The sequence below is a fragment of the Oncorhynchus keta genome, chromosome 26, assembly GCF_023373465.1.
Source record: "Oncorhynchus keta strain PuntledgeMale-10-30-2019 chromosome 26, Oket_V2, whole genome shotgun sequence".
NCBI classification, from domain to species: domain Eukaryota; kingdom Metazoa; phylum Chordata; class Actinopteri; order Salmoniformes; family Salmonidae; genus Oncorhynchus; species Oncorhynchus keta.
The window spans coordinates 5730562-5746002 of record NC_068446.1 but is presented as its reverse complement, the minus strand read 5'-3'; the positions used below and the strand labels follow the sequence as shown (position 1 = coordinate 5746002).

Genomic DNA, 15441 nt, shown 5'->3' with positions numbered 1-15441 from the left:
CATCTTTTGGGCTGCAATTTCTGAGGTTGGTAACTCGAATGAACTTATCCTCTGCAGCAGAGATCACTCTTGGTCTTCCTTTCCTGTGGCGGTCCTCATGAGAGCCAGTTAAATGATAGCACTTGATGCCGTTTGTGACTGCACTTGAAGAAACTCTCAAAGTTCTTGAAATGTTCTACATTGACTGACCTTCATGTCTTAAATTAATGGACTGTCATTTCACTTTGCTTATTTAAGCTGTTCTTGCCATAATATGGACATCTTCTGTATACCACCCGTACCTTGTCACAACACAACTGATTGGCTCAAACACATTAAGAATGAAATAAATTACACAAATGAACTTTTAACAAGGCACACCTTTTAATTTAAATGCATTCCGGGTGACTACCTGATGAAGCTGGTTGAGAGAATGCAAAGAATGTGCAAAGCTGTCATCAAGGCAAAGGGTGGCTACTTTGAATAATCTAAAATATATTTTACTTTGTTAAACACTTTTTCTGGTTATTACATGATTCCATGTGGTATTTCATAGTTTTGATGTCTTCACTATTATTCTGCAATGTCGAAAATAGTACAAATAAAGAAAAACCCTGGAATGAGTAGATGTGTCCAAAATGTTGACTGATACTGTATATATAACATAAACATATTGTTGACACCTTTAGACTATAGTGTAATGGAACGTTTTGCCTTGTGTGGTAGGTTTTGTTGGTTTTGGCGCTCTTATGTAGGTGTCATAACCAGCTATAAAATAACTACCTGGTAGGTTGTGTGGTATTTTACGCTCTTATGTAGCTGTCATAACCAGCCATAAAGTAATGCAATATATGTCACAACAGACGCTGAATGTCAAGTAACGTGTAACCGAATCTTCTTCTGATGTATCTTCAGTAGCCGAGGTGTTTCCCGGAGTCTTCGTTTAGTAACGTGCATGGCTCGTAAAAACCTTTGCACATCTATGAGTGATCCAGACCACGCCAAAGGCAGCCAAAGTGCAGAACCTACACGCTTTTTTTTTGCATTTCCGCGTCACTTCATTCATAGATGATCTCTCAGCTAAACATAGAATCAAGATGTTTAGGTTATCTGTCTGATTGTGACTGCCGATAACTTCAGAAATAAGTTGTCTACGATCACAACGTTGCCAAAGTATTTGCAACGGTTACAAACACGTGAAGGGTACAATTATGCTTCAAATGAAAACCGAGATGACCACATTAAAAGATACATAGGCTATTTCAATCATATTGAAGTCAATGTCATGTTCAATCAATTGAGTTGTATTGCGTAACTAGGCTACTGTCTGTCATTTTTTTGCGTTATTATTGGGTAGGCGTAGCCATAGATGGTAGGCCTAATATCTCTCTAGGAGCTGATCCGTCGACAGTAGATTTATTGTGGAACAATTCTAGGTAAGATTTGAATGGAGACAGCTATTCTGAGAGCAGCGCTGCTTTTATTTTGATCCTATAAATATCGACACGTGGTATAACGACGAACCTAGCGAATGTTCACTCTATTTGCTTGTTTGGGAAACAAAGTTGGCTTGTAAATAACGATGCACCTGGTACGATTCTCATAATGCTTAAGTTACAGTGCAACTGGGAAAAGAGGCCCTGAGCAATAGGAAAGGCCACAATTCGTGCGTGTGCGTGCGCTCAAGCTTGTGCAAAAAGTGTTGTGTGTCTTGATTCTTGTTCAACGTGTTGTAATCATATTCTCTAATCGCTGGTTTGAAACCAACATGGCTGAATATCTCCACCAGGCGACCAGAAAAATTAGAGACCAGAACTAGAGGTTTTATCAGGTCCAAAAATACGGACCTGAGGACAACCCGACCTAGACCCGACCTGTACCCGAACAGTTCCTGGTCTAGACCAGACCCGATGGGAACCGAGTGACCAAAAAATGATCTTTATGAGCCAAGTTGCTCTTCTGGTTAATGACTAGGTCTTTATATGTTGGATAGGTCTTCTATACGTTAATAAATTCACCTTATTAGTGTAAAATAAATATGATATAGGCTATGCCGAGCCATGGTCGGGGCCATTAGGGTCCACTCTGGTTTATCAGCTGCAGTTAAATAGACCCATGACCCCATGATAATCAAACAGGACCCGATCCACCCCTGAGGGACAGGTTTCAATTTTGGACCCAGACCGGCTCGGGTCCCAAGTCGGTTTGCGGGTATTCGGGTTCGGGTGTACCGGTGAAGACCTCTAACCCCAATCATTCATTCTGACTCCCGGGGACAATCGCTACTATTCACCATCATTAATGGGCTCTGGAGCAGAAGACATCGTGTTTTCTTTGTTGTTTTACGTAAATGAAAGTGTTTACTTTTCTTCAGCCCCATTCCTCAGCTGTAATTGGCAGGGCTACTGTGATTTTAAATGATGAATTGTGCTTCTAAATGGTTTGCTTATTTGTGTGTCCCTTATTTGTTGTTTATCTTTTGCATGACTTCAGTTTGTAGCTGGAAATTAATAACTGAAAATGTACATGTTTGTGTTTTACCTACAATTTGTCATGATTGGCCATATGTCATTATGCATTTCTTCGAGGCTGTGTATTAAACGTTGCAACATAGTTATTGCTAGATGTATTTGTACTTTTACAAATGATCAGGTTCTGTAATAGAAAGAAGGTAGAAAAAATATAACCCAGCAAGAGCGTAAGAAATTACCCACTGCTGGGTAAATAAAAATAAAGTAATGATTACCCAACAATGAAGTAAAACATGAATAACAATAACCTGGAGTACACCGAGTGTACAAAACATTAGGAACACCTGATTTCAATGACAGATTGACCAGGTGAGTCCAGGTGAAAGCTGTGATCCCTTATTAATGTCACCTGTTAAATCCACTTCAGCCAGTGTAGATGAAGGGGAGGAGACAAAATATAGGATTTTATGCCTCGAGACAATTGAGACGTGTGTGTGTGTGTGTGTGTGTGTGTGTGTGTGTGTGTGTGTGTGTGTGTGTGTGTGTGTGTGTGTGTGTGTGTGTGTGTGTGTGTGTGTGTGTGTGTGTGTGTGTGTGTGTGTGTGTGTGCGCGCCAGCCATTCAGAGGGTGAATGGGCAAGACAAAATATTTAAGTGCCTTTGAAAGTGGTATGGTTTGTGTCAAGAACTTCAACGCTGCTGGGTTTTTCACGCTCAATAGATTCCCGTGTGAATCAAGTATGGTCCACCACCCAAAAGGATATCTAGCAAACATAACACAACTGTGGGAAGGATAGGAGTGAAGACGGGGCATTATCCCTGGGGAACGCTTTCGATACGTATACCTTGCAGAGTCCACGCACCGATGAATTGATGCTGTTCTGAGGACAACGGGGGTGCAACTCAATATTAGGAAGGTGCTCCTAATTTTTTGTACACTCAGTGTATATTTCGTTACAAAAAATCTGTCAATGGATTTGTCAAATGTTGAGGATAAAGCGAAAAACGACACTCAAATGTCCTATTTCAATGCACACAAATTGAGTGAAATCAACTTAAATTTCAGACAATATTGACTAAATTACTGAAAATATGATGCAACTTAAAATTGTTATTTTTAGGGACCAGTAGGACATTATCTATCAAAAGGTATGGAAGAAGAGCAATATGAAGCAAATTCATGCGTCGAAAGTGAAGGCCTAGAATCATATTGTAATATGTGATATTATCGTGATCAATTGATCATGTGTCCATAGCAAATCCCTTTCATATCCATCATCAGTGCTGCTAGCTCTACATTTAAGGTGTTCTAACTCAGGTGTCCATTCGATAAATCAGCCATAGACCAGTTTACAGGCCGTGATATTACAAATTGTCCATGTTGTTTCCTCTTGGCTGTTAACAGTATCATCCTGTCATGTTGTATTTTGTATAGGCCTACCAAAGCAATTTCGTCGTTATCATTCCGGCGCATCTGCAGAGCGCGACACACATTCTCTGTTTTGGCCACTTTAATGCATTGTTATGACGGTGCGAGGCTCTGCGATGATTCTACAAAAGGGACGGTTAAAAATGGGCTACATCATATTGTTTGACAGAAAGTTGCAGCTTGATAGAGTGGATTCTTCAACGGGGTGAAATGGCGAATTCCCCCAAAAAGGAACGGCTGAGATCCTGCCTTCTGGTGGGTAGTTTATAGCCTTGAGGGAATCGCCTTGTCTACCGTGAAAAATCTAATTTGAGATTGCGTTTAAATTAAAAGTTTTTTTCTTCTTCACTCAAGTAGCCTATAACATGACACCTTCCTTTTTCTTTTTCCTAGATGAAAAGAACATTTTTTCCAGAGAATGGCACGTGACGAGCTGATCATTCGGCAGCGATGTAAAATAATTAACATAATAGCCGTAATTAAAAGACCGCTAACAATGGCATTAATTTATCATACCGTTTTACTCGCTTGCTGCCCCCAACTGCTCTCCGATAATTAATTAAATCAGTTGCCTTTCAAAAATCTGTTTTTCAGGAGCAGCTCTTTGCACACTTGAACAAATTCTAACTTCGCATTTTTGCTGTCAATCTTCTTCATTATAACAATGGTTATTTCCTGCACCCTTTTGTGTACCCATTGAACGCCTACATCCTTGTTGTATCACACTCTGACAAAAGGCCCCTCATGTTATTAGCGAAATGCACCATTTTTTTTTAAATATAAGATCAGTGGCCTAGTCAAGTTGTACAAATCGTTAAATGAACCTTATCGACAATACACTGCTATATCAACCAGAACACTAACTGGAAATATTTTGAAACGAGTCGTTGGGCCAAACCAACATGTTCACGTCAGATTTATGTATAAAACCATCTTGATTAGATTGATTCCAATAATCTCAACCTTGGATAAAATAAATCTCAAAATACAGTCTGAGACGCTGAAACGAAACGTGGTGAACGCGAACCATCAGGCTAATAACAGGAGCCATAGCCCTTAATCTGCGGCAGCTCCAGCTCCAGCTCCACATTTTCCTGGAAGGGAATGGTTTAAACAGAGGAGAGAGCATCCTTTGATTCTGTAGCCACCACTAAAGCGATTATGCACAGTTCACCAAGAACGCGCCGAGTCTTCTGATTATTTTTCCTCTGCAGACAATAACACATTATTCGATGTTTAGAATGTTTTAATTGTGTATGATATTAATTAATAGTGAAAATAATGGAGCATTATGGCGTATACAAGTACAGTGCGGGAATATATGGCTGTGCGTAATTAAATATGTAGCGGTGCGTAACTATTACGCGCCGTTCTTGCTTCAAGTGCAGCCTTCAACACCCCTTCCCGTTTCCATTCTAGGAATGTATTTTTCTTCAGAGCATACATTTTCTCGCTCTCTCGCTCTCTCTCTGCCACACCTTTCAATTTCAACCTTATCTTTTTTATTTAAGCAATTTAATTATGCAGAAATTCTACACGGTTTTTGCCGTACAGGGTGGCATTTGTTTCTGACCTTGCTTGGTAATCACATTGCAACGCAGCGACGCGGCGACTGTATACGGTCTGTCAACTGCTATCTGCTATCGCTGCTGCGTCCTCTAATGGTTCATAGTGAGAGAGTTAGCTTATTATTCTAAAAAGGTTTTTTGTCGGGCTAAGCCGTGCATGTGCTTTAAATGTAGGCTACATTTTATTATTAAACTGCGAAGGTATAACAGCGGATTTATGAGGCTTCGAAAGATCACAGCGAGGAGGGGTTTGAACCCCTTTTTGCTGTAATATCGTAATAACCCATTTACGCTGCCCGTCTTTCACAACATGCTGCACGTCGGATTTTTAAAAAATGAGCATTTTAGGATAGCCTAGACCTGTCTCTAAATGTTTCTAAGATGCCCAAATCTAGTCAATAATGCACAAATAAAAAGAAAAGTATCCCCCCCAAAAAAACAACAACAATATAATATAAACATAAAAACTACCTTGTGAAAAGGGAAACAAACATGTTACGCAAATAGTTGTGTGGTCTCATGTAATGTAAATGGTGTCATTGGTAGCTAGATCGGCTATAGAAAGGAGTTGGTGTGCTGTGATTTCATCTGCTAAAATAGCCCAGTATTGATAGACTACACATCACACAGGTCACCGGATGCTCGCAAGAGCTGAAGATTAGCTGAATGCATGTCTAATCGGAGGGCCTTGTCCCTTTTCACTACGACACAATTATTAACGACATGATTGAATTAATACGACTTTTATTCAACAAAAGGAGCAGACGCGTGATAGGTGCAGCACTAGGCACGAGCCCCACGAGCCATGGGAGAATTAAAGGATAGAGAGAAGACCGAGGTCGCGGTAGCGAGGCGCCTGTTTTCAGATTAAATCGCATCCAAACCCTCGATAACAAAATACAGGCTCGGGAATGAGGAATCTAATGATGCCAGAAATTATGTAGCCTAATATTAGATCCTCAAATTGTAGAATAGGTTTCCTTTATGCCTTGGTAAAGGTCTATTTTCGATGTACGTATAGCCTATAAGAGCATATTGTTTGAAATAAAATCATTTGGACGGTTTCTCGATAACAATGTAAAATATAGCCTATAAATATAATGGTTATAATATTGTTATAATATTGCAAAATTATAACATTCAAATAATAATTAGGTATATTATTATTAACAATAGGCCAAATTGAGTATTAATAATAGTTTCATTTTAAGACCTAAATAAAGATGATGTTGTCTACATAATAGTGTTTTATACGCAAATAATCAAAGTATTAGTGCTATGTGCTGTCTGAGGGAGTTGCAACATCAATTGCTGTTTAGATTTGGAGGCCAGACGAGGGGCTTTGAACTGAGCGAAATAGACCTTGTCATGGTTAACTGCTACTCCGTTCCCATCGTAAAGTAATTTACACATTTTTGTTAGTTCTAATGGAGGGGTGGTAAGAATAATTGATTCTGTTGTCAATTAAATATATTTTCATTAAGGCAGGAGGTGGGTTTCAGACCGAATCAATAGGACTTTATATTGCTTGTGCACATAGAACATGTAATATAGGAAGATTCTCCTTTTAAATGTATTCTAAACAAACCATGCAACGGCAGACCTAATAAATGAGCAATGGACCATTCCTCTTTTGAATAGATAAACAGTGCTTTTTGTCCGACCATCATCAGGCTGTTTGCGCGCTATTATCAGAACATGAATGGTAATAACACGTACTTCTCCTGATCAGCCCCATCCGCTCGCTACAATGACATAGGGCAACATTTTCTCATAAGACGCCGGAAACTTCTCGATCTTCTTTCACGAGAACAGCCCACATAAATGGCGCATCTTCATGGTTGTGAATGAAACTTTTGCGTGCACCCGGTCCCGTATTTCCTACTTATTCATATGACAACACTTACAATAATTAGGTCTTAACACCTCTGGCAAAATTCTTTATTTATTATTTTCCATTGTTGTTGCCTAATACCCTTCTCACCTTTGACAAATCCACTGAATTAATCGACTGAATATTTACCAACACATTATCTGGTTATATTTACAAAATCCAGCGTGAAAGTGAAACTTTATATTTTTAGTAGGCCTATAATAGTTTTTCTTATAGACAGTAAAATAAGTAATATGTATTTTACCAAATGAGTCTTATCCCTAAAGTAATAATAATGCATCAAGTAATGTGAGTACTGAGCAAGTAAACATTATAGACTAGCCCAATAGCCTATTTCCCAATTAAATAACATTATTATATTCAATGCATACACAACAATAACTAGAAGAGATTCAATTAACTTAGCTGTCGACGTTTTCATTCAGCAGCTTTCAACACGAGCAATTTGTTTTAAGCAAAGTTAAGATTTTGATTTAGCGCAGCCCCGAGTTAATGCGCATCAGATTTTTCAATCACGCAGGCCAATTTTATTTTTTGCTTCCCCCAGCTACGGTTAAATTGTCTATGACGGACGAACACAGCCAGAAAGTGGAAAGCAGCATTACTGTTGTCCCTTTGTTGACAAATCCATGAAACAACTTCAGTTTGCATGGCTTAGCACGGGGACGTCTGACGTCACCCAATCACGTGGCAGGACTGATAGTATATCTTAAACTGAAAAAGTAATCTTTCAGACAGTCCTTAACATTGGCTTTAAAAGCACTTGTCATCTAAACTTCGCACTCAAAAATCACTCTTACTATGAAATAGCGGTTGAAGGACATCGTGGCGTGAAGCGCACCCACACCAAACCCTAAAGAAGAAGACGCTTCGTAGCCTAGTAGACTGGATAAATATTTTCAGACGTTTAAGTTTCTCTGGCAGACCGGTCCGACCTGCATTTAGAATCCGGCGACATCTGATCTAACCGCTACGTGCCGCGTGCGCACCCACGCACCTAGATCCCTGGTTGTTTCTCGGTAAAGTAAGTTGTGATGACCCTGTCTGGTGGCAACAGTGCCAACGACATGTCCGGTCAGACAGTGCTCACTGCCGAGGATGTGGATATCGACGTGGTTGGCGAATGCGATGAGGGAATGGAACGGGACAGCGACTGCGACAGCCAGGGAGGCATGCACGACCGCTCCGAGGAGGTGGAGGAGATAGAAGTGAAGGAGAGGTCCGGGAGTCCCTGCGAGAGCGCCGGGGAGGGAGAGGCCAAAGCAGACGGCACGGAAAGCGCGTCTGGTTCCATAAGCAGCAAGCCAAAAAACAGCCTGGTGAAGCCACCCTACTCCTACATCGCGCTCATCACCATGTCTATACTCCAGAGCCCACAGAAGAAACTCACACTCAGCGGGATCTGCGAGTTTATCAGCAGCCGCTTCCCGTATTACCGGGAGAAGTTTCCAGCCTGGCAGAACTCCATCCGCCACAACCTGTCGCTGAACGACTGCTTCGTGAAAATCCCCCGGGAGCCGGGCAACCCTGGCAAAGGCAACTACTGGACCCTGGACCCACAATCGGAAGATATGTTTGACAACGGCAGCTTCCTCCGGAGGAGGAAACGTTTCAAGAGGCACCAGCCAGATATTCTCAGGGACCAGACAGCCCTCATGATGCAAAGTTTTGGGGCTTACAGTATTGGGAATCCTTACGGACGTCACTATGGAATTCACCCAGCCTACACCCACCCAGCGGGGATGTACCCTTACATGCACCCGGTAGGTCCCATGCTCCCCCCGACTGTCCCTCTTTTGTCCTCCGCTGAGCTGAACAGAAAAGCGTTCAACTCCCAGCTCAGCCCCAGCCTTCAGATGCAGCTTAACAGCCTTAGCACAGCGTCTATGATCAAGTCCGAGCCCTCCAGTAGACCGTCTTTCAGTATAGAAAACATCATCGGGGTATCCACGTCCTCGAGTGCACAGACTTTCATGCGGCCTCCGGTGACTGTTCAGTCTGCATTGTTGAGCGCACATGGCCTAACCAGGACAACAGCAGCTATTGCACCAATTCTTAGCATGCCATCTAATATCATGTCGGGACAGTTTTTACCCTCAGTAACGTCAGCAGTGTCCAAATGGCCTTCTCAATAAAATACTTACATTTTTCTAGAGACTTGGAGGGACTGTATACAGCACGATATAAGCAGCACTGGACTCTGACGTCCGCCAATCTGTAGCCATGTAAAAACAACAAAAAAAAAGAGAGAAACGGAATGCTTTTTGTACAGGTAATATTTGTACATATTTGTAAAAAATAAAGAATTTGACTTGTTTGACCTTTTACCTATTTTCTCTTTGGTGTTTGAACTGAACAACAGTTGTAGTTAGTTATACGAGTGTTCCTGATATTCTTTTCTATTTTCTTTTTGTATGGGAGCTCACTGTTAGTTCAACATGATCAACTATTTTGCTTTGATTTTTCCATACAAGATACACCATGTTCTTATTCTAAGTCTGGACAAATAGTCTATAAATTCAAATATATGTATTCTATGTAGCTCTATTGTGTTGTAAAATGGATTCATTTGTTAATAAATCCACAAAAAAATAAGCATTAACAGTATTCATTTTCTTGATGTGGTTTTTGAACGATCTGATAAATAGATCTGCTGTGTGATAATTACTATTGAAACGTCTCTAATTGAAACCATTTTAATAGTTGGAAATAATCTGAAAGTAGACTTGGATATGATAAACTATCAGTATGGATTTGTAAGCAAATAGCCTAGATAAAAATGTAAACATATTTAACAATTAAAACAGATTGCAAACCGGTGCATTTAATTGAAGGCCAATAATTAAGGTAGGCCTCTATCCTTTCAATATTTCTACTGCCATGCTTATGATAATTAGGTGAGAGGGTCGTAACGTGTTTATTACCGCGAGCAAGTAATAAATTAGTAACTTAAAACACAGGTAATTAGCTAAAGTTCAAATGTAATATCGATATAAAATATGCCTATTGATATTACAAATGAGGAAATCTTTAATTTAATTTAATATCCCTTCATTATCAATATCAATTTACAGTTAGGCCTAAATTGTCAAATTGTCAATTGTCTTTAAAAGTAGTTTGTGGCTCGTTATTATGATATCATCTTAAAATTTCGCATGACAATAACTATATCATTATAGCCTATTTATTTACAGATGTGAAAACAATTAAATATATTTGAACAGGAATAGAATATAGGCCTAAACACAAATCAGAAATTAGGCTACTCTGATGTCTTGAAATGATAAGACCACAGAACGCTCGATTCAACATTCCGCCTCCTTGTCACTACCTGGGGCGGAAGGTAGCCTAGTCGTTAGAGCGTTGGGCGAGTAACGGAAATGTTGCAAGATCGAATCCCCGAGCTGACAAGGTAAAAAACTCACTATTTCTAGGCCGTCATTGAAAATAAGAATTTGTTCTTAAAACTGACTTCCCTAGTTATATTTAGGTAAAACTTGAAACAAACATAGAAGCATTAGAGCCGGTTTGCAAAAGATTTTGGTGTCTCAAAATAGTAAAATACTATATTATCAAATACGTTTTTTCTAATGTTTTCACTGACATTATTAACTTGAAAATGAAACTGTATTTCATAATGAGAAAGCTTATGCAGTGCAGATGTCGAGACATTAAGGTGTCCTATTACAAGAGAAACTAATAAGATATAAACATGTTTGCATGTCGCTACTATAAAAGTAACACTTAGTTTCACAGTTGTGTCTGGCTAATCAGTTTTACACAAACAGCAAATGGTGGATGGTGTGTGTGGCCGGTGCAGTGCACAAGGGTTGGGGGGGGTATTTTTTTAACGGATACTCGTGTGAACAGGGAAAGGGCTATCTACTTGAATTCACTTTCAGTCTGAAGAAGCTGCTGAGGCAGTGCTTCTCAATGACACTGGATAACGGGGCGCCCATTCCACGACTGACTTCTTATTCATTCAGATGAGACTACATTGTTATGCGCATTGCTCCGATTTGATATCACATACCACCGATGATTTACAGTACGTAGCGATGCAGAGGCTTCTCTCAGAAGACGTATATCTAATATGATGCCATATAAGCCCAGGTCTACTGGCTTTCGAGGAAAAATACTGTAGTAAACTGTAGACCTTGGGACTTCTTGTGAGGGGAGATTTGTAAGGCCTACAATCACTTCGATAGGCGATTGTTGGTGGTATATTAGGCTGTAATGTCTTATTGAAATGTGTGCATTAATAAACGAACTCTTATCAACCGACGGTTGTTCATTAAAATGTTTCATTTTAATTGGCAAGCTGGTTATTTTCCCCAAAACTCTGACTGACGCAATGTGGCTATGCGTATCATAATTATTACCATGTTCTCTATTATGTCTTAAGTAAGAGTAATACATTTGAATTAAGCAGGCAGTATAACACTTCATCTCTAGCTAAACAAAAACATCAGCAATTGAGAACACTTAAGCCTACATAGGTCTACAGTCTATATTGTCATGCAATACCGGTAGGCTTTAGTTCGTTAAGAATATGGCTTTTATTCGATGGAGCCATTCCGCCCCCTGTCTTTTTCGGATCTGCCTGGTCTGTGTTCACTGTTAAGAATGTAACACACAAATAACATACACATATGACCGCGTAACAGCAATGACTTGTGAACATCGCTAGGTGGCGTTTATTGACACCTGTAATTCTTGTGCAAAGCAATTTAAACACAGAGAAACATAAGGCAATTCCTAAATATCTGCCCTGGGGCATTATATGGGTGACTTTCACCAGGGGCTACTGTTCTGTTAGAATAAGTAGGTTTCTATACTGGAGGGATTTGGTAGATGTTATTTATCTTGGAATAGGGACACTGTGACATTGTTTGGATTCAACGGGATTTAATAGTGTGTCTATTTTAGGGGCAGCTGGTGGGAAATAGTTGACTCTTTAACAAGTGCAAGGTTATAATAGATCCCATGCTTTTTATATAACTGACGTCAAGTAGTAACCTTCGATGGGTATTGCAACCGTGGACCACCAGAGCTCCTTAAGCAGACTGACAGGGGCTGCCAACTCGTTTTGACAATCACAATCCTCAAAATAATTGGCTGCATAATGTAAGCTTCAATACCAGGACAAAGTTAATATACTTTTTTATTCGTGTTTCAGTCTCAGGTTGCTTTGACGAATTGTTGTGCACAATATGTAAGTAAGTCTTTTCATATTGTGCACAATTAAATAATTGTCTTTCCCATAATACTTTCTTAGAAAAACAAATCCGAGAGCCGATATGAAAAATAAGCTAAAACTATTTTGACTTGAATTAAGACGAAAAAACAAGAATAACCTATTTATGGACAACAATAACGATAATATGTATAGATATTAGTTATATGAATAAACTTCAAATTGGTATTTAAACATTCATATTTATTACAGGTCTCGATCAAATACGTTTTTGGATGGAAATGACGCATGACAAGTCTGGTTTAGCCATTTTGAAGGTTTTCAGGTTTTTGCCGTATAGATAGGGTATATAGTAAGCTACTATATGTCAATTATGATGAACAGGCTAATATTCATACTGAAATAGCCACGTCTTCTCCAACGAAACGGCTTACAACACGGGAAGAATGATAACCTGCGCACAAATGTTTGGACGCGTTTCCGTTTTCTGGTGGCCTAAAAATCCTATAGAGCTCTGTTGAAAGTTGCTGCGCTTAGTAGATTGCGCGGGGCTCACAATCACACACGACGTTGACCTTTGCAGCTGCACCTGCTCTCGCGCCCTGCACAGGTGGGGTGTATGGATAGCGAGGACAAGCGGTTCCCACAACCCTTAAACACACTCTCAATACTGACAGCACAGTCAGCATGGAACACCACAGAGATTCTCTCGTATACTTGACATAAATCAAATAAAAAGAGTCTTGCATTAATACAGTAGATCCATATAAAATCAAATTTGGACTGTAAATTAAATCTTAGCTGAGTATACAGTATATAGCAAGGCATTTTGAGTGAAGATTGAGTAATACTAATAGCAATATTACAGTATAGCCTCACCTATTATTTACGTTTATTTACAGTTGTGTCTGTGTATAAATGTGTTCTAAATGTTTGTAATTGACATGTACTAGGCCTACAACAGAGAAATCAAGGAACACATTTCCCATATAGTTGCACATAAGGGCTGGCCTATGTCATCTGGTTGACACACATTGATTCACCATATAAAATAAATGCTCTAATATGGAACTCGGACCTCTAATATTGCAAATGACCGATTCCCATGATGATCACTCTGTTTCGTACTGCCTACTTTATTAGCTGTAAAAGGTGTTTCAGTTGGGAATGTAGGCTACGATTTGTGTAGCCTATTTGTATACAACGAAGAATACTTTATTGATCCATTTTCCAGGTGACACATAGCTAATATTCCAGGTGACATTCCCAAAATAATATCTCTCTGTTTTGTAGGCCTATTTCCCACTGTTTCTTAAAAATGAGAATACTTTATTGATCCATTTCCAAGGTGTTTCAGTTTATCCAAAGTGCAATTTACTGGGAATGTGTATGTATGTGTGTGTGTGTGTGTAATGAAATCTACAAATACATTTCAATAATTACCTACGATCTATGGCAAATGGTCAATAATTATATTAACTGTGCAAACAAAACAAAATGGTTGCATATTATTATTATTAGTATATTATTATTATTAATATGGTTGCATACCTAGTTGTTGCATTTAGCTACCACTGCCATTGTGCCATTACAATGTTGCTATTGTCATAATACTGTGTTGTAGCAACAACAAGTGTCACCTATTGGATAGAGTTACTTCATTACTTAATTGATCCCTTCATCCCCTAAGGGCAAACAGACAAGCGTCCACTAGAGTCCAGCAGCAGCACCTTCAGTCATTGGTCACCCTGATGATGGTGATGATGATAAGAGTACCCCAGCTTAAGCTGTTTCCGTTCCTTTTGTCTCCTGCTCCACATCCATTTCCCACTCTATTGGATTGGTAGGAAACATAGGTATAGTAAAAAAAAAATAAACATATAGACTCAAGTGGCATTGGCAAGCAAAGAACAAGGCTGCATTGCTTCACTTCCTTCTCCACAACCATTGCCTACTCTTTTCTATGCATTCGAGACATGGGCAAAGGAATAACCCACGATTGGGTCTGCATTTGAAATGGCACCCTATTCACTATATAGTGCATTAGGGAATAGGGTGCCAGTTCAGACACAGTGCATGGTCAGGCAAGACCTGGAATGCCTTCAATATAGAATTATAGCAGGGGTGACAAGCCAGGCCAGATCATAGACAGTAAATGTAGATGCAGCAGTTACTGAATATTTAAAAGGCACAGAGATTAAGCAATAAATGACAAAGTAAAGCTGGCACACCAGGGTATTAATAACTAATGGCCATCAATGAGTTATAGGCTTCTCATTGTAATGAAAGTCATTGCAAATCAGCAGTTGTCCGAGGTTATTATTATTTATAAATAATTGATGCGTGAACCACAAAGAAGTGATGTGTTTTATCCAATACCTTCTTACCCCTCAGAATGGAAACAGAGACATGGTTGTAATGTAGATGTCACTGGATTGAAAGGTCATACAGGATGTGCCTCTGGCAGAAAGTAACTGGACTGAAGGTGACAACAAGCACCTTGGTGACACAGTATAATCTGCTACAGTATTTTGATATTCATAAATTACCTCATATTGTTGTCACATATTGTTGTGATTAGTCTATAGCCTCTCTCCTTTATGTCAATCCTCCAGAGAGAATCATGGCTTTCATAGCACTCATCACAGACGTTTCAGGCTAATCATTTGCATGAAAATAAGTCAGTCTAATGTTCAGACTAGGCATTTGTTTATCATTTGGACCAACACCTGGAAACGGTTGCTAAGCGTTCAAACTCATGTGTGCCTACCACTGCCATTTTAAAAGGACATTTGTGGAAAACTGGTTCCATAAATCTCCAAATCACAAATGAACAAACAAAATGGATACATCCTTTACTATCTCTGCTTTTTCACCTCTTACCTGTGCATATTTGACACATG

General features: G+C 39.5%; 1 protein-coding gene across 1 annotated transcript; it reads left to right on the top strand.

The window, feature by feature from the left end:
- Positions 1 to 8090: 8090 nt before the first annotated feature.
- LOC118358864 (forkhead box protein D3-B-like) lies at positions 8091 to 11093 on the top strand. Its single transcript, XM_035736834.2, has one exon. The coding sequence runs from the start codon at positions 8376 to 8378 to the stop codon at positions 9474 to 9476; it is 1101 nt and encodes a 366-aa protein (XP_035592727.2). The 5' UTR covers positions 8091 to 8375; the 3' UTR covers positions 9477 to 11093.
- The last annotated feature ends 4348 nt before the right edge of the window (positions 11094 to 15441 follow it).

Excerpts from the sequence above, each read along its gene's own strand:
- LOC118358864 (XM_035736834.2), top strand. The coding sequence starts at position 8,376 with ATGACCCTGTCTGGTGGCAACAGTGCCAACGACATGTCCGGTCAGACA.